The 18,015-nt window shown below is 39.5% G+C and overlaps 1 protein-coding gene across 3 annotated transcripts; it reads left to right on the plus strand.

The window, feature by feature from the left end:
- The first annotated feature begins 850 nt into the window (after positions 1–850).
- galr1a (galanin receptor 1a) lies at positions 851–6,624 on the plus strand. Of its 3 annotated transcripts, none has more exons than XM_046835109.1 (6): positions 851–1,643; positions 2,911–2,976; positions 3,132–3,966; positions 4,077–4,242; positions 4,524–4,595; positions 6,530–6,624. In XM_046835109.1, the coding sequence occupies exons 1-3, from the start codon at positions 981–983 to the stop codon at positions 3,447–3,449; spliced, it is 1,047 nt and encodes a 348-aa protein (XP_046691065.1). In that variant the 5' UTR covers positions 851–980; the 3' UTR covers positions 3,450–3,966; positions 4,077–4,242; positions 4,524–4,595; positions 6,530–6,624. The 3 variants fall into 3 exon arrangements, with proteins under 3 accessions (XP_046691065.1, XP_046691066.1, XP_046691067.1); XM_046835110.1 differs by having other exon boundaries at positions 3,132–3,857; positions 4,177–4,242; XM_046835111.1 differs by lacking the exons at positions 4,524–4,595; positions 6,530–6,624 and having other exon boundaries at positions 4,177–4,190.
- Positions 6,625–18,015: the final 11,391 nt, after the last annotated feature.

The raw sequence follows: 18,015 nt of genomic DNA on the forward strand, positions 1-18,015 counted from the left end.
GATCACTTGTCCTGCATTAAAATTATGTCCCACACACCTAATCATGGATTATCCCTAACATACACAACAGTTAGTCACAGTCCACTAAATAAATTCAAAGTGTGCTGTTTTAAGAGTCATCCTATACTGTATATAAATTCACTGGGGTATTTTATCTCTGATTTAAACTGCTACTATAACAGTTATTGACATCATCATTTGGGTTATAAAAATTAATCAGATGAAGCAGATGGTTACTTTTTTCATTCATCGAGGTACAAATTATTTACTCAAATGATTGTGTCCGAAATGTATTCAGTATTTCTTTATTTTAATTTCGTCTTTATAACCCTTTTGTAAAAAAAACTATAATAATATGAATATGTTTTTGATGAGCTACAACATCATCATTCCTACAGCCAGATCTATATTCAGTATCCCTGCATTCGAGATCTTGTCATCTTGCTTCAAACACATCATACCACCATCTGATCTGATCTGATCTGACCTGACCTGAGCCAGGAACTGAGTCTGGTTCAGATGAAATGAAGTGCATATGGTTGGTTATACTGTACATAGTGTTCCAGAGATTCAGATACATCAGGTATGTACCATTTCAAAGTTAATGAGCTGTAAAAGTCTGGAACTGGATCAAAATTGAGATCTAGATTATAAACTTTTGTGAAAATTTCTGTAAATTGTGGAAATGATGTTGCTGTTTTGTTACTGCTCATGCTCAGTAGATGCTCTGCACCTCGGAGACTATGAGATGTCGTGATGATCTCATGCTGTTCTCTTGGTTGCGTCCATATAATGCCATTGGAGCGCGCAGTTAAAAGCGCGCGCACCCGGAGCGCGCACAGAACTCAGGATATGTAAAGTAAATTTCGAGCTCCTGCGAGACGCGTGAATGCACGTGAATTGCTGCGTGATTGCGCGCGCTTTAGACCTGATCAGAACATAGACAATTGGGGATTTTTTTTGACGCATGCAGGACAATCATGAACATCTACAATAAAAGTGTTGGAGGTGTTGTGTCTGAGAGCCGTGCAGACTCGGAGACACCGGCTAAGTTACTGCTGGGTATTGGGACTGATAACCTGGTGACGCTGCTGGTGTTCGGGCTGATTTTTGCGCTCGGCGTGGTGGGAAACGCGCTCGTGATCGCGGTACTGGTGCGGCGCAGAGCAGGTCAGCGACGCAGCACCACCAACATCTTCATCTTGAACCTGGCCGTGGCTGACCTGTCCTACCTGCTCTTCTGTGTGCCTTTCCAATCCACTGTGTACATGCTCCCCATGTGGGTGCTCGGCGCGTTCATCTGCAAGTTCGTGCACTACTTCTTCACCGTGTCCATGCTGGTGAGCGTGTTCACGCTGTCCGCGATGTCCGTGGACCGCTACGTGGCCATCGTGCACAGCCGGAAATCATCGTCCATCCGTGTGGCGAGGCACGCGCTGCTCGGCGTGTTGGGCATCTGGGCGCTCTCGCTGGCCATGGCCCTGCCGGTCGCGTACCACCAGCGCATCGTGGAGACCGAGGACAACAGCACGTTCTGCTGGGAAGTCTGGGCTGATCCCAGGAAGAGGAAAATCTACGTGGTGTGCACGTTTGTCTTCGGCTACCTGCTACCCCTGATCCTTATTTCTTTCTGCTACGCAAAGGTAATTATTTCAATTGACCTGGAAAAGTTATAGAGAAAATGATTATTATTTGATAAGAATTTAAATAGGGTGTTCCTAATAAATTGGCCGCTGTACCTGTAGTACTTTTTAATTACATTTATTTATTATTACCTACAATGAAGAGCTCATTTAATGCATACCACCTGAGTGACCAGGAAAGGTCTAGTTCAGCCTTTCTGTGTGTGTGTGTGTGTGTGTGTGTGTGTGTGTGTGTGTGTGTGTGTGCTCTTTTCTATTCTGTTTTTTTCTAATCATACATTTCCTTTGGAATCATGTGGTTGTGAGTGATATGTAATTACATTTAAAAATTTATAAAAATGTAACAAAAAAATGAACAATGTGAGTTTCCAATTATATAAAAAGAATAAAAATAAATAGATAAACAAATAAATCAATCGATTTATATTACACTATATAGACAAAAGTATTGGGACACCTGACAAATGTGGTTCTTCTCCAAACTGTTACCCCAAAGCTGGAGGCACACATTTGTATATGATGTCAGTGGATGAATTTTGCATTCACTTTTACTCGAAAACCTAAACCTGTTCCAGCATGATGATGCCCCTGTGCACAAAGCCAGCTTCATCAATGTATGTATGTTCTACATGGTTTGGAGCGGAAGATCCTGTAGAGAAGCCTGCTATAGAGCTCTGATCTCTGACTGCACCCAAGGCCTCCATGCCTCACCTACTTTGTGTCTAATAAACACAAGCATGCTCCAAAATCTAGTGGAACATCTTCTTAGAAGAGTGGAGGGACTTATAAGAACAAATTGGGACTAAATGTGGAATGCGATGCTCAAAAAGCACATACTGACCAGGTGTCCGCAAACTTTATGTATGTGAGTAATATGTAATAATTGTAATAATGGTAGTAAAGTGAATACCTAAATTAAAAATGCACACTTACTTGTAAAAAATAAAAATTCAAAAACAAACAAATCATATAAAAAAACGTGGAAAAACAATAGCAGATCCAAAAGCACAGAACACATCCACATCTTACATAGTGTCTGAAACCTTCATGTGTTCATGAAGTGATTTTCTATAAAGGCTTGCACTCAAGCCTGTAACTTTTATAACTGTATGTGTTGCAATCAACATGCCGCTGTTTAATTATACGGCAGGTTTCTGGTCTGTAATGCAGCATTTTGAATCTCTAGCGTAGCAAATAAAAACAGTGCAGAATTGTGCAGTCTGGGTTACTTTTCTAAAAAAAAAATATTTAATTCATACACATGCAGGTACTGAACCATTTACACAAAAATCTGCGAAACATATCGAAGAAATCTGAGGCTTCAAAAAAGAAGGTAAGTACAATGTGTGCAGCACATTTCTGTCAATGTTTATATTAATAACAATAACAATAAATAAAAGAAAACCATTTAGAAAATCACAATATATCTTCCATGTTAAATGCAGGCTCTGACTTTTTTTTCACTTGTCTGTGGTTGTATATCATCAGACTGCACAGACCGTTCTGGTGGTGGTAGTGGTCTTCTGCTTGTCCTGGCTGCCCCATCACGTAGTGCACCTGTGGGTGGAGTTTGGTTCGTTCCCCCTGAACCAGGCGTCCTTCCTTTTCCGTGTTGTGGCTCACTGTCTGGCCTACAGCAACTCCTCGGTCAACCCCATTATCTATGCGTTTCTCTCTGAGAACTTCAGGCAAGCCTATAAGCAGGTGTTCCAGTGCCAGGTGGCCAGCGAATGTCCAACACAGGATGCCCGAGAAATGAGGAACAAAATGGAGAAGGTTCCTCCTACTAACTGCACTACAGTTTAACTTGCCCCACCCTCTGACTTCACTTTGTTTTGCTCAGTTTAGTGCTGGAGAGCTTCAGGGACAAGTAGCAGGTCTAGCGGACAAACTGTAGTCTTTTTTTTTTTTTTGTCCTGTGATCGAGCATGCGCTAACATTTAAAGCGGCTTTTGCAGTATTTAGGTCATTATTAGAACCTATTATGAATATTGCAGGGAGAAAATTATATTCAATAATTTACGTGAGTGCTGTGAATTCCATTCTGTCTCTCAGTCTGAACTTATCGATGCCTTTAGAGAGTCGGACATTTCAGCTTGTTTACTGTGTAATTAGTCTGTGTAGAGAACTTTCAATAGCATTACTCATGTCACTACATTTGCTTCACCCATCATCTGATCCGAAGAGGAAGACCGAAAACGGACCATGAACCATGTATGAGCCTGATCTTCAAGCATCAGCATGAGAGATAAACAAATTTCTGAACAGATAAATGTGGCTTTGCTGTTAGAAGTCTGGAAATACAACAAAAATAGAAATAAATGTAAATATTTTGACTCTTTTTCAAATAAGTGGTTTATGATAGTAAAATCCTGCATTCTTTTTTACTGACTTGAATGAATGTAAAATGCTTTTATAAAATGTATGTTACAGTAATTTGATGAATGTTACATACGAAAAGGAGGGGAAAAAACACAGACAAGGACAACCTTACGACCTTGGATGATTCAATGTAATTCGTATGCATTCACAGACACAGTGACGCACATGCAGACTTGTTTTGGGCTGGTTTATACAATCTCTGCTTCCACAAAACCAGGTTAGTGTTTCTCTCTTATGCACTGTTTAAGGATTTTATTCCTCACTTTCTGCCTAAGTGAATTATTTCACTGACACGTTCTGAGTAATTACATACAGTAACAGCATGGCTGTGGATTAAGCGCTAACTGTTCAGGTTCGTTTGGTGATTTTGAATAGCTTTCCATAAAAATGCTTGTCATATAGTCAGATTTCCAGAGAATATAAAACATCATATTGTGACCTCTCTAAACTGCTTTTAATCCTTTCATCCCTCTGTGTGTTGTGTGTGTTGTGATCCAGATGTGCCCAATCTCATACCACTGTCTGATCTCTCTCCATCTGAACTCACTTCATGTTCTCACATTTTTGAAGGTAATAAATGATTGAATTAATTTGTGCCAAAATGTTAATTCATTATACAATTACTAAACTGACCATTAAATACTGATAATGCAAGACCTTTAAGTAGTGACAAATGAGGTTCTTTAGGAAGAAAGGTTCTTCACTCTAAATAATGTCCAATCCTGACCATATATACACAGTGAGGAAAATAAGTATTTGAACACCCTGCTATTTTGCAAGTTCTCCCACTTAGAAATCATGGAGGGGTCTGAAATTGTCATCGTAGGTGCATGTCCACTGTGAGAGACATAATCTAAAAAAAAAATCCAGAAATCACAATGTATGATTTTTTAACTATTTATTTGTATGATACAGCTGCAAAAAAGTATTTGAACACCTGAGAAAGTCAATGTTAATATTTGGTACAGTAGCCTTTGTTTGCAATTACAGAGGTCAAACGTTTCCTGTAGTTTTTCACCAGGTTTGCACACACTGCAGGAGGATTTTGGCCCTCCTCCACACAGATCTTCTCTAGATCAGTCAGGTTTCTGGCCTGTCGCTGAGAAACACGGAGTTTGAGCTCCTCAAAGATTCTCTATTGGGTTTAGGTCTGGAGACTGGCTAGGCCACACCAGAACCTTGATATGCTTCTTACAGAGCCACTCCTTGGTTATCCTGGCTGTGTGCTTGGTCATTGTCATGTTGGAAGACCCAGCCTCGACCCATCTTCAATGCTCTAACTGAGGGAAGGAGGTTGTTCCCCAAAATCTCGCAATACATGGCCCCGGTCATCATCTCTTTAATACAGTGCAGTCGCCCTGTCCCATGTGCAGAAAAACACCCCCAAAGCATGATGCTACCACCCCCATGCTTCACAGTAGGGATGGTGTTCTTGGGATGGTACTCATCATTCTTCTTCCTCCAAACACGTTTAGTGGAATTATGACCCAAAAGTTCTATTTTGGTCTTATCTGACCACATGACTTTCTCCCATGACTCCTCTGGATCATCCAAATGGTCATTGGCAAACTTAAGACGTGCCTGGACATGTGCCGGTTTAAGCAGGGGAACCTTCCATGCCATGCATGATTTCAAACCATGACGTTTTAGTGTATTACCAACAGTAACCTTGGAAACGGTGGTCCCAGCTCTTTTCAGGTCATTGACCAGCTCCTCCCGTGTAGTTCTGGGGTGATTTCTCACCTTTCTTAGGATCATTGAGACCCCACGAGGTGAGATCTTGCATGGAGCCCCAGTCCGAGGGAGATTGACAGTCATGTTTAGCTTCTTCCATTTTCTAATGATTGCTCCAACAGTGGACCTTTTTTCACCAAGCTGCTTGGCAATTTCACCGTAGCCCTTTCCAGCCTTGTGGAGGTGTACAATTTTGTCTCTAGTGTCTTTGGACAGCTCTTTGGTCTTGGCCATGTTAGTAGTTGGATTCTTACTGATTGTATGGGGTGGACAGGTGTCTTTATGCAGCTAATGACCTCAAACAGGTGCATCTAATTTAGGATAATAAATGTAGTGGAGGAGGACATTTTAAAGGCAGACAGGTTTTTGAGGGTCAGAATTCTAGCTGATAGACAGGTGTTCAAATACTTATTTGCAGCTGTATCATACAAATAAATAGTTTAAAAATCATATATTGTGACTTCTGGATTTTATTTTTTTTAGATTATGTCTCTCACAGTGGACATGCACCTACGATGACAATTTCAGACCCCTCCATGATTTCTAAGTGGGAGAACTTGCAAAATAGCAGGGTGTTCAAATACTTATTTTCCTCAATGTATATATATAATCACATATAGCATTCGTATAAAAGCAGTATAATAAATTTGAATTAATATGTTAGAACAAAAAAGAATAAAATGGTTCTGAACTGAAAGGTTCTTTTGGGAACCAAAAATGGTTCATCTTTGGCATTGCAGTAAAACCCCTTTTTTGGTTCTTCCCTGCAGCTTTATTTGTAAGAGTGTAGCAGTGCCAACTTGTTTATTCATTTATAGCTCTGTGTCTGCTGCCAAGTTATTGTTCTACAGGAACATCAGTAAATACAATTGAGGCAATTAAAAAATTACTTTAAAAACAAACAAATAATAATCATATTATTAACAATAAAATGTGTGTGCGCGCAGGTGTGTGTGTATGTGTGTGTGTGAGTGTGTGAGTATTCTGCATTTATTTTATCATTTGTGTTTGTGTAAGTATTATTTGAAATGATTGTAATATCGCATATTCATTAAAGAAAACAAATTAATGTACAATGTTAATAGATTTTATTTCTTTATGTGAGTCATGGCAGGGGGAAAGTATTAATAAAAACATAACCTGTATATCATGTATTCTTCATTTTAATGTCCTGTACAAAGTCAATAACAGATTTGTAAAAATAAATAAATAAATAAATAAATAAATAAATAAAATAAAAATAAAAATAAATCCCACATGCATTCTAAAAGCATGCTGAGATGATTGTGAATGCAGTATAATAGCTCTCTTTGAAGCACATTTCATAGTGTGTGTGTGTGTGTGTGTGTGTGTGTGTGTGTGTGTGTGTGTGTGTGTGTGTGTGTGTGAAATGTCAGTAAGAGGTGCACAAGCTTAATCTTTTTTCCTTTTAGTATGATGGCTAATTATGTGTTTTAAGGTTTGATCAATATATAGTAATACAAAGTGTGTGTGTGTGTGTGTGTGTGTGTGTGTGTGTGTGTGTGTGTGTGTGTGTGAGTGTGTGTGTGTGTGTGTGTGTTTCAGAGTTCCAAATATTTATTTTAAATGTCAATATATAGTACAATTGCATTACTTCATAACCATTCTCATAAACAGATAATCTGAGAGCCAGAGAGAAAAGTGAATTAGGTGCTATTGTGGTATATTTCACCAGAGGGCACTGAGTGATTTGGAGTCGTCTTGTTTAGCATATTGTTAATAGAACAACATTCATGCATAAACAGTTGGCTTGTTTTCTAATAAACCAAGCACAAGTACAGCAGTCAAAAACAGATGAGAAAATCGAATTAATCTTTTTTCCTGGATGAATCTAGCTAATCACTTTAATATTTTACTAGCCCTAGCGCTAATGAAATGCATTCATCTCTACAGCTTATGGCAACCTTCAGGCCTTACTATAGACCTGTTCGCACTTTTGACCTTTTACCTTTTCTGGTGGAAAACTCTGAGAGTTTTTCAGGTCTTATTAATGTACTAGTCATTTTTTATGGCTGTATTATGACAACATTGCTCTTATATTGTGGTTCATAATTTACTTGCTAACATACTTTTAATTCAGTTTAGATTTGTTTTATTATTACATGCTCATGCAAAGTTACCAGAACATCATAAGTATTGTACTGCTCCTAAAACTATGCCACAAACTGGGATTATGGAAATAGAGAACACTTTCTAATCAGATGTAGCTTTAATCTAACTCATCTAACTCAAGTCAACGCATTTGCATAAACATGTGTTTGTCTTTTGTTTATTCCCATTTTGGCATCTCTGTGATTCTTAACATATGTACTTTACACTCATATGACTCATATAAGCACAGTTGCCCAGATATAGAGCAAGAATTCCAAATAGGGCAGGAAGTGCAGGAAAAATTCAGTTACCCTCTACACCAGTTCCCAACCCAATCCTGGAAAAACCCCTGTCATTACATATCAGTCCTTTTTGAGTTAAAGTAGAACTCCAGAACCAGTTTTGTTAACATGTGATCCAGCTGAATTAACAACTCACAGGCTGCCATTAACCTCGCAAGTGAACGGACATTACCTGGAAGCATCTAGGGAGAGTTCTAGATCAGATTTTACCAGCACTTTTGACAAGCTCTAAACTAACAACACCTCCAAGATGCTCTGAAATAGATGGCAAAATGATGGTAAGTTTGGATTAATTTAGTGACTTAGTTCTTTGAATCTCATTCACTAAAATGAACAAATCTTTGTTTGAGTAATTTAGTTCATTTCTCTAAACGATCCACACCTACTGTACATGAGACTTAAAACTAGTGAAAGTAGGGCATGATGATGTAATTCATCCCACAACATGAAATGTATTCTTTCACAGAGCACCTGTTGACAAATTGTTATGCTTTTGTGCACGGACAATCAACAGCATAAAAGAAGGATTCATCCAGGAACCAGCTCTTTAGCTCCATGACACATTCTCTGGCTAATATGATGAATCACGAGCAGGTCAGGCGTATCCATTAGCCTGTCTTTTAATGCGTGTTTCACGTCATAGCATCTGCACTCAATGCAGATGCTATGATGTCCCCTAATGAGATCTTAGAACATCACCTGATGTGTGTGATTCCACATAACACCTCCTCATGGGGCCTGCAAGTTTTAAAGTTTGTAATTTTAAAAGTAAAAGAATGTAAAATAGCGACGGTAATTTTGTAAATTATAAAACATACAACATCAAAATGACTGTTTAAATACAGTTAAATACTGTTAATGTAAATAAAGGTTAAAGTCCCTAGATAACGTATGTAACCCTAGTTCCCAGAAAGAATGAGAGCCGTCGAAACGCTTTGGGAACGCCTCGCGTTGTTTACGCTCTGAATCATGTGTAAAATCTGGCCAATAGGCAGTCGTGACATCATTGCCGGGCAATGTCATGTAAAACCAGGAAGCTACAAAATGGGTAAGTGATGGTAGCGACATTAGCTTCTGAAAAAGAAGAAGGTAATTGCTGCAGGGATGCAGGGAGTATCCCTTCAGGGAACTCGAGCTGCGTCAAAACGCTTTGGGAACGGGTGTCCAATCACGCCACACTGACCAGTCTCTGCCTAGTGTGTTTGAACACAACGGGCATGCAGGACAGAGGAGCCGGGAGTGGCTCTGATGTCGAGGTTGTAAAACTTCAGGGGACAAGGCCGTAGAGGCCGCCATACCCCGGGTGGAATGAGCCGAAGGGAGTAGGAAGACCATAACATGAAGAAATGGCATCCACAATCCATCTGCTGAGCGTCTGTTTATTAGCCGGAAAACCTTTCCTATGAGGGCCATAACAGACAAACAGCTGCTCTGACTTCTTCCACGGACTTTCGCTTTTCCTGGTCAGGGGCTAGGAAAGGAGGAGGGCAGAATGCCTGCAGAACGACAGCTCGTGAGGGAGCCACAGGCATCTTAGGCACATACCCCGGGTTAGGCTATAGAAAAGCGCTGACCATGCCAAGGGCAAACTCCAGGTGAGACGGGGCCACAGAGAGAGCCTGTAGGTCCCAGACCCTCTTAAGGTAGGAAATTGCCAGAAGAAAGGCGGTCTTAACCGACAGATACCTAAGGGCCACCTCGGACAAGGGCTCGAAAGGGGGTTTAGATAGAGCCGCCAAGTAAAACTGCCAAGTCCCACACAGCCATTCTGGGGCCTCAGCCTCTGAGTGCCACGTAGGAAAAGTGTTGCAAGGGGGTGTTTCCACAGCGACTGCCCCGCAGGCGGGGTACAATAATCTGCGATAGCGGACATGTAAACCTTTAAGGTTGACAGAGCCAACTCTGTGGCAAACTGTTCCTGCAAGAACTCCAGAACTAAACCAACAGGGCAGTTGACTGGGTCCAACTGGTGGTGCCCACACCATGTGGTGAACAGATGCCATTTAGCGGCATACAACCTTCTCGTGGAGGTAGCTGTGAAATGGAGGATGGTCTCTACCACCTCAGTAGAGAGACCAGCTGTTAGGAACTGCACCCCCTCAGGGGCCACAGCCACAACTTTCATAACTCTGGGTGGGGGTGAACCAGGGTTCCCCCTGCCTGGGAGAGGAGATTCCTCCTAGGAGAAATTTCCCAAGGAGATCCCTCGAGGAGGAACAGCAGGTCCGTAAACCACGGTCTGCCCAGCCAACGAGCTGCCACTTGGAGGAGACGAGAGAACCAGATAGGACAGTCTAAAGTCTCTTGAGTCGGAAACAGTTCCACCTGGGCTCTGTAATATCTCTGCCATAGCTGCTCCACCACCTCGGGGTGGAGCCTCCATTCCCCGGGCCTCGGCCCTTGCCTCGAAAGGGCTTCTGCTCTCTAATTCAACCGGCCCGGGATGTAAACTGTTTTCAATGAGAGGAGTTTTCCCTGGGATCATAGGAGGATCTGCCACAGGGGGTGAGAACAGAGACCCCCTGGTGGTTGATATACGAGACCACCGACAAGTTATCCGTACTAGCCAACACGGGGTGACCTCTTAGGTCTCTGAGGAAGTGTTCCAGTGCCAAGAACACGGCCATTATCACCAGGCAGTTTATGTACCATGCCAGATGTGACTTGTCCCACTGACCTTGGGCGGAGCAGCCACTCATGACCCCCACCCCATGAGGGATGCATACGTCGTTAGCATTACACGACGACAAGAAGCTCCCAGGACGGGGCCTTGAGACAGGAAAGTAGGTTCTACGGCTCGAAGGGCTTGCTGCGAGACCTTGATAATATGGAATGTATCTCCTTTCGGAAGAACCCTCTGTCTCTGAGCCACCACTGGAGGGGTCTCAAATGGAGGAGGCCAAATGTGATCACGTTGGACACTGCCACCATGAGACCGAGCAGCCTCTGGAACTGCTTCACAGTAAGTGACTGGTCTGCTTTTACTCTCTTGACTACCGGATATCCGTGTTACACATGCCGGATGAAGGACCCGCCTAAGCGAGTGCTTTCCCCAGGGAACGGCCTATAAACCTAGACCTGAGCCGTGAGCAGAGTGCTCTCATGACTGTAAATGCTACAGTTGACTAGCTCGAGAGCCGACTAAGCATGCTTCTAAGCTAAGCAAACAACACATCGGCTGCGTGTATCCCCCCTCGCAAATGAATCGGGGCAAGAAGAAACACACAGTCGAAATTCTGCTTGCATTTAAAGCTCATGGCTGCACAGATTCACACACACAGCGCTTACTTTAACAAACAGAAGCTAATGTCGCTGCCATTGCTTACCCATTTTGTAGCTTCTTGGTTTACGTGACGTCGCCCACCGATGATGTCACGACTGCCTATTGCCCAGATTTTACACATGATTCAGAGCGTGAACAACACGAGGCATTCCCAAAGCGTTTCGACGCAGCTCAAGTAAAGTTAAGTTCCTGAAAAGGAACTTAAAACGTTTTGCTTTATTGCTTTGTAAAACTATTCCCTACATTATTTCACTAGTTTAGTCCACTTGACAGAGTGAATGAAAACAAATGAGTGAATTGAGACACTGATGAACACCTGCTGTTAACAAAAACAATCACTGAAAAAAAGAACAAGAAACAAAACTACACACAGTTACAGACTTAAATAAAATCAACTGAATTAAAACATGATGATTAAACAACTCCAAATACAGAATTATCAGCTTCACTTATTATAGTTTGACTTTATTTCTGTCAAAATTCTATAAAATATTCTTTAAGACTTAACAGGGGTTTATATTTTATAGGAAATGTTTCGTTTGACCTCACCGTTTCTAAAATCAGTAGTTGCTCAACTTCTTTTGACCCCTGACTCTTTAACATTCATTTTTCTCCGGCAGTTATAATTGTGTTTATAAAGCACTTTTGTTGCTTTATAAAAAATTTTTGTTACAAAAAAAGGAAAGAGAAATTACAACTTGGTGATGGTATTGATAGTGAAAGAAACATCACCTTATGAACTGATCTTTGTTTTTTATTGGTGGTTTCTAATTAATTTCTGATTGTTTTTTATAATAATATGACTTCAAAGCAACTTAAATTGTTAATATTTAAAAAACATTTTATGCACAAAACCATTAGAGCGCCAGCACAATTTACACATAGACATCAAGAATCAGCACATGAAACTCAAGAATGGTGATTATTAATTAACTTTCATGCCACAATGCATGCTTGGTGCCAGAATAGTACAAAACTCCCAACATTCATTACATCATTAATAAATTATCCAGCTGAATGTTTATACTTTTTTCTTTATTTTAATTTTTTTTAATGTTATTTGATTTGTTATGACTTTTCACTAGTGTGTTTCAAGGCAATTACAGTCAATCAGTTTTTTTTTTTTGGTTTTGTTTTCAAAAACAAATTTTAAAGTCAAGGTTCAAGAGCAATACTAAAGCAAACACTGTTCTCCATTATAGTGACTATAAATAAACGCACACATAAACATCTAAAATCCCTATTAGAGCTTTTAATAAGTGAAGCTGGTGATGCTGTTTTGGGGATTGTTTAATGATCCTCTGCTGAAATCTTGAGAAATTGAATGTGTTTTTCAGTTGATTTCATCTTTGGATTTGGATGTAAGTTGTGTTTCTCTAACCCTAACCCTAACCCTCTTGTTTCTCCTGCTTATTCACAGGTGTCCATCAAAGTTCAATCCTCATGTAATTAGTCACTTTATTAACTCATTAACTTCATTACTGCTTCAGTGTTACTTCAACACTGTGTTGTGTGGACACACATAAGTGCGCTGTTATTACTGAGGATTTTGCTGTGGGATTAAAGTGTAAAACACAGTATGAAATGTATTTTAACAGTAATATACTGTAAATTTAATTTACGGAAGCAGACTGTAAAACAGTAAAACAGACAAATACCTGTTGTGTGTTTTGTGGGTTACCATTGTGTAGGAGAATAGAGCCTGTGTTTAAGTCAAGGACAGGCAGCTAAAGCTTGATGTTATGCTGTATGTTGCTTTATATAAAGACAGTAACTGTAGGATTGATGCAGTGAGAATCTTTTCACTAATTTCAATTGCACATGAATGTGTGCTGCATTTATCTACAAGAGATTTGACTTGGATTGATACTTTTAATGATTTTACATAATTCTGTAAATTTTTATCATGGACAAATAAAATACATTCTGAGTACTAACATGATCACATTATTTAATTATTATAAATATTAGGTTATAAACAAATGGCCATTGAACAATTTAAGTGCAGTCAGCAAACAAAATGAGTGTATTTGTATAGCCCATTAAAAACATCTGCACATGTTGAATCTGGTTAGACTGACATTAACACGAAAAACAAACTCAGTATACATATAAAAACTCAAGTGTTGAGTAATTTAAGTTTAAATGTGCTTTATAAAATTTGAGAATTGTGAATTAAATACATTAATGAAAAGTTATATTTGTGAGTGTATACATCACTACACAACTTCTGAGTTTTTAAATAACTGAACATTTAATTTAACAAACCCACTGTCATTTTACATTAGATGTACACTACCGAGTTTTGAGGTAAAATTCATGTTAATTGTGCCCTAGAGTTTATTAGTGTCAATCACTGCACATTTTTGCTTGTACACAGTTCATGTCCTGACAGTGACCTTTAAAAACCTGCCGATGTTTCTGTGTAAAATTCTGTTGTACCAGCACCAAACACACACACATACACACACACACACACACACACACACACACACACACACACACACACACACACACACACACACACCATATGTGCGCGATTGAAGCCGGGAGCTTCAGAGAAAGCGGCCGAGAAAACACCTGACACGCTGAAGGGGGCTGAAGGGGGCGTGGCAGGTGGATTCCTGACAGATAAACATGTACTGTATGTATTTTTATAGCATGCCTTCATCAAACAAATCGTGGCAACGCTGTTGTGTAAAAAACCCATTCAAAAACACATGCATGCACATTCTCATTTATTAACGCACATCATGTACATAAAGACATTTCAAGCACGTTAATATACTGCCGCCATTTTGATTTTTGTTTATCTCGATCATCGGTTACCTCGATGCTTTTTGGCGACCCCCTAGGACATCGACATAACCGGGTTCCACTGTAGTTATATAGAGTCAGTACATCCTCACACACACTCATGTTGTCTCTAAGGGTCTTCTTGCTCATTTAAACTCAACTGGTCTGATACCGTAGAACACTGTGGCCTAATGCTTTCTCTTTCAGATAATATTGGACCTGCGTAGCTGCAAAACGGGCAGTAACATCTCAAGGCTATGAGCAGTGTGGCACAGATGCATCATACACTTTTATTGTTTCATGTAAAATGATTAGTATTGAACACACACACACACACACACACACACACACAGACACACACACACACACACACACACACACACACACACGCAAACAAACACAATGTTGCATGGCATGTACAACATGTAGAGCAGACGTTCTTATCCAGAGCAACTTACAATTACCTAATTTACACTTCTACTTCCTGGTTATGCAGGGATTTGAACTCATGACCTTCTGCTTAACTGATGAGCTACAGAACGTTCTGTAATATCACTCACACACACACACACACGCACGCACGCACGCACGCACGCACACACACACACACTCCGATGCCAGTGTCCCTGCAGTGCTGATAATTATCCTCCATTTGTGCTTTTCCACTGATGGATGATGAAGAGAGAGTCTTAGCAACAGATGGGATACAGACAGTAATTATACATCTACAAAGTACACATTCTCTTAATTCAGCTACATAACAAATGATGCCCATAACACACTTAGCTAATAACTGAGAGGTTTAAAACGATGTTGCTGAAAAAAAACAATGTTGCTAAAAAAAATGAAAAATTAAAATTAAACACACTTCACGATTTTTTAACTACCTCTACATAATGTAGTAAAAAAAAACGCGAATGACATTTATTTGTTATTTTGAGATGATCAGACTTGTTTGAGATCTGGTTAAGAAAAATAAACATTATGTAAAAATCTCAGGTTCAGTGGTTACTGATTGGAAGATTGGGGGTTCAATCCCCAGTGTTGCTAAATTGCCATTCTTTGGGGGCCCTCAACAAGGCCCTTAACCCTCTGTGCTCCAGGAGTGCTGTAATGTGGCTGACCCTGTGCTCTGACCCCATCTTAGCATTGGTGGGATATGTAAAGGATGAATTTCACTGTGCTTTAATGTACATGTAACAGTACATGTAAAAAGTAAAAGTCTATTTCTTTCTTTTTTTTTTTATTTGAAGTTCAGCCCAAAGAGTTACATTTCTGACTTATCAGAATACATTTCTTTCATCTCCAAGGCCGTTAAAGTGCCCACCATGTGCCTTTTACTCAGCAGAGGCACTCCTTTTCTCCAGCTATTCCACCATAAAGTCCTGATTGAGGAAGTATTTCAGGTTCTCCAATCTCTGCAGAAGATCATTAATGTTCTGTTCAAGTAGCCAGTGGATTCTCTGTCACCTTCCTGACCAGGACTCATCTGAGCTGGAGTCTAGAATAAGTTGTAGTGGGTACAAACAGTTTTCATTTTACCAAAATGGAGCCAATTATGCTCCTCAGAACTTTGAGAATTCTGATCTTCAGGCGTATTTAAACCAATTTTTTTTTTGGTATTTTTAATAATAATTTTTTTTTTTTAATTTTCATAAAAGATGGTCATGTGTTAGTGGGCAAAAAATATTTTATAATATAATCCTATAATATATTATGTAGAAATTGAATACATAATACAATATATGGTATAAACAAAGAAACAGACAAACAAATAAAAAAAGTAGGAAATAAATAAAAAACATCTATAGTATTTATTAAATACAATACTTCAGGGATGTCAGATCTCACTGTACTATATGTGGCCAGGCTTTTTGAGAGGACTGAAAATGGCTCCTCTGTTCGTAGATCAGTAGGTCACCGCAATGTCACAGCAATCAGAGAGTTCCTGCAGCACTGCTAGAAATCGCCATTTCAGAACTAGAAGTTATATAATGTATTATTCTACCTCTCAGGGAAGTGAGAAAAATATACCCTCCCCCTTTATGTCATCTCGTTTGAGCATTTTCTGTCCTGCTGAGTGGTTTTTAAGGTTCATTGTTGGTTTTTTTATGTATTGTGGATGATAATATTGAAGTAATTTAATGCAGTGTGAAGGGAACAGTAATGAAATGATGTCTGAGTGAGAAGTGCAGATCAGATCCTAATAACAGTGAATGAGTGGCTGAAGAGTGATGAGTACTTACATTACCCAGTTATTTATAGTATCTAAAGTTGGGTTTTTCTGCTCAGTAATTAAATCAATAAACGTCCTAGACTTATACTACTGCCAAATTCAGGCAAATCTAATGAGAATTGACTTGTTACAAACAACTCTGCTGTATTTGTAGATAACAGGAAGGCAGTCTGTGTAAAATCATCTTGGTTTTAACATCTGACAGGTCCTCATCAAGCACTTAGTTAGTGAAAGGCTTACATCAGTTGGCAGTTTGCACTCTCACACACACACACACACACACACACACACACGCACACACACACACACACACACACACGCACAAAGCAAAATTCCATGGACCCTTTTATCTCTCTGCTGCTTACACCGTAATGACGCAGCTGCACGTTTCCATGACAACAAACTGCTGGTTATCTCAAGACATAATCTTGGCATCCCACAAACATTAACTTTGACATGTTCAAAACACATCCACTTCCATCCATGTCCGCAATAAAAATGGAAGTGTCCTGATAATGTTAGTCGTGAATGGAATAGTTCTGTCCAGGTGCAGTGTGAGATCTGGACCTCAGGGGCTGCTGGTGTGGGTTTTAAAGAAGGCTAGCATGGTTTATTTTTCTGTTTCATCTCTTAGCCGGGCCTCCTGTGTAAGAACTTCAGATGTCTCTTACACTCTCAAGTGTCTCTTATGCCTTTTTAAGAAGCTAAGAAGCTTTTAAAGATTATTCATTGAAACATTTAAAGGTTTTGGCATAGAGGAGTTGGTGCTGAATATTTAATGATCTTATATCTTACACAAATATATGAGTTCCCCCTTTGAGGCTGGTTCCTCTCAAGGTTTCCTCCTTATACTATTTATGGAAGATTTTTCCTTGCCACCCCAGGCTTGCTCATCAGGGATAAATACACAGAAATGTAAATATGTGAATATTGTTTTATTCTGTACATTCTGTGAAGCTGCTCTGCACTGTTAAAATCACTATAGAAATACACATTTTATTGATTTATCAATTCCTTTTGTATACATTTCAATTAATAATTTTGTAAGTTTTGTATAGCGCTTTAACAATGCACATTGCTCCACTGCCTCATGAATATACACTTACAAATGATAAATTAGAGTTGGGTTTAACCCTCAGCAGAAACCTCATGGATCTTTCAGATGTTCATGTGGAACCATCCTCACCTGGTTTACAATTTATACAATTTCCATTCAAAGGAAGGGTATCAGGGTGAATTCTGACAGGCAGATGCAGAATGAAGAAAGAGACCGTGTTACAGGTACCTCAGGAGCATGTGAAGCTTGACAGAGAGTTTTTGGCACGTATCTAACCATATACAATACACATACAAATTCCCTTTCACAGTTGCTCTGTTACATGAAATAGGTGAAAAAAAATAAATATGTAAAAGGGTAAAGATGAATAAAATGGAATAAAATGGAATAAAATCTAATAAAATAAATATAGAAATAGAATTCAGCTGCAAGTTCTAGATCTATGAATAAAATATGAACACAGTAAATAT

The sequence above is a fragment of the Silurus meridionalis genome, chromosome 22, assembly GCF_014805685.1.
Source record: "Silurus meridionalis isolate SWU-2019-XX chromosome 22, ASM1480568v1, whole genome shotgun sequence".
Lineage (NCBI taxonomy): Eukaryota > Metazoa > Chordata > Actinopteri > Siluriformes > Siluridae > Silurus > Silurus meridionalis.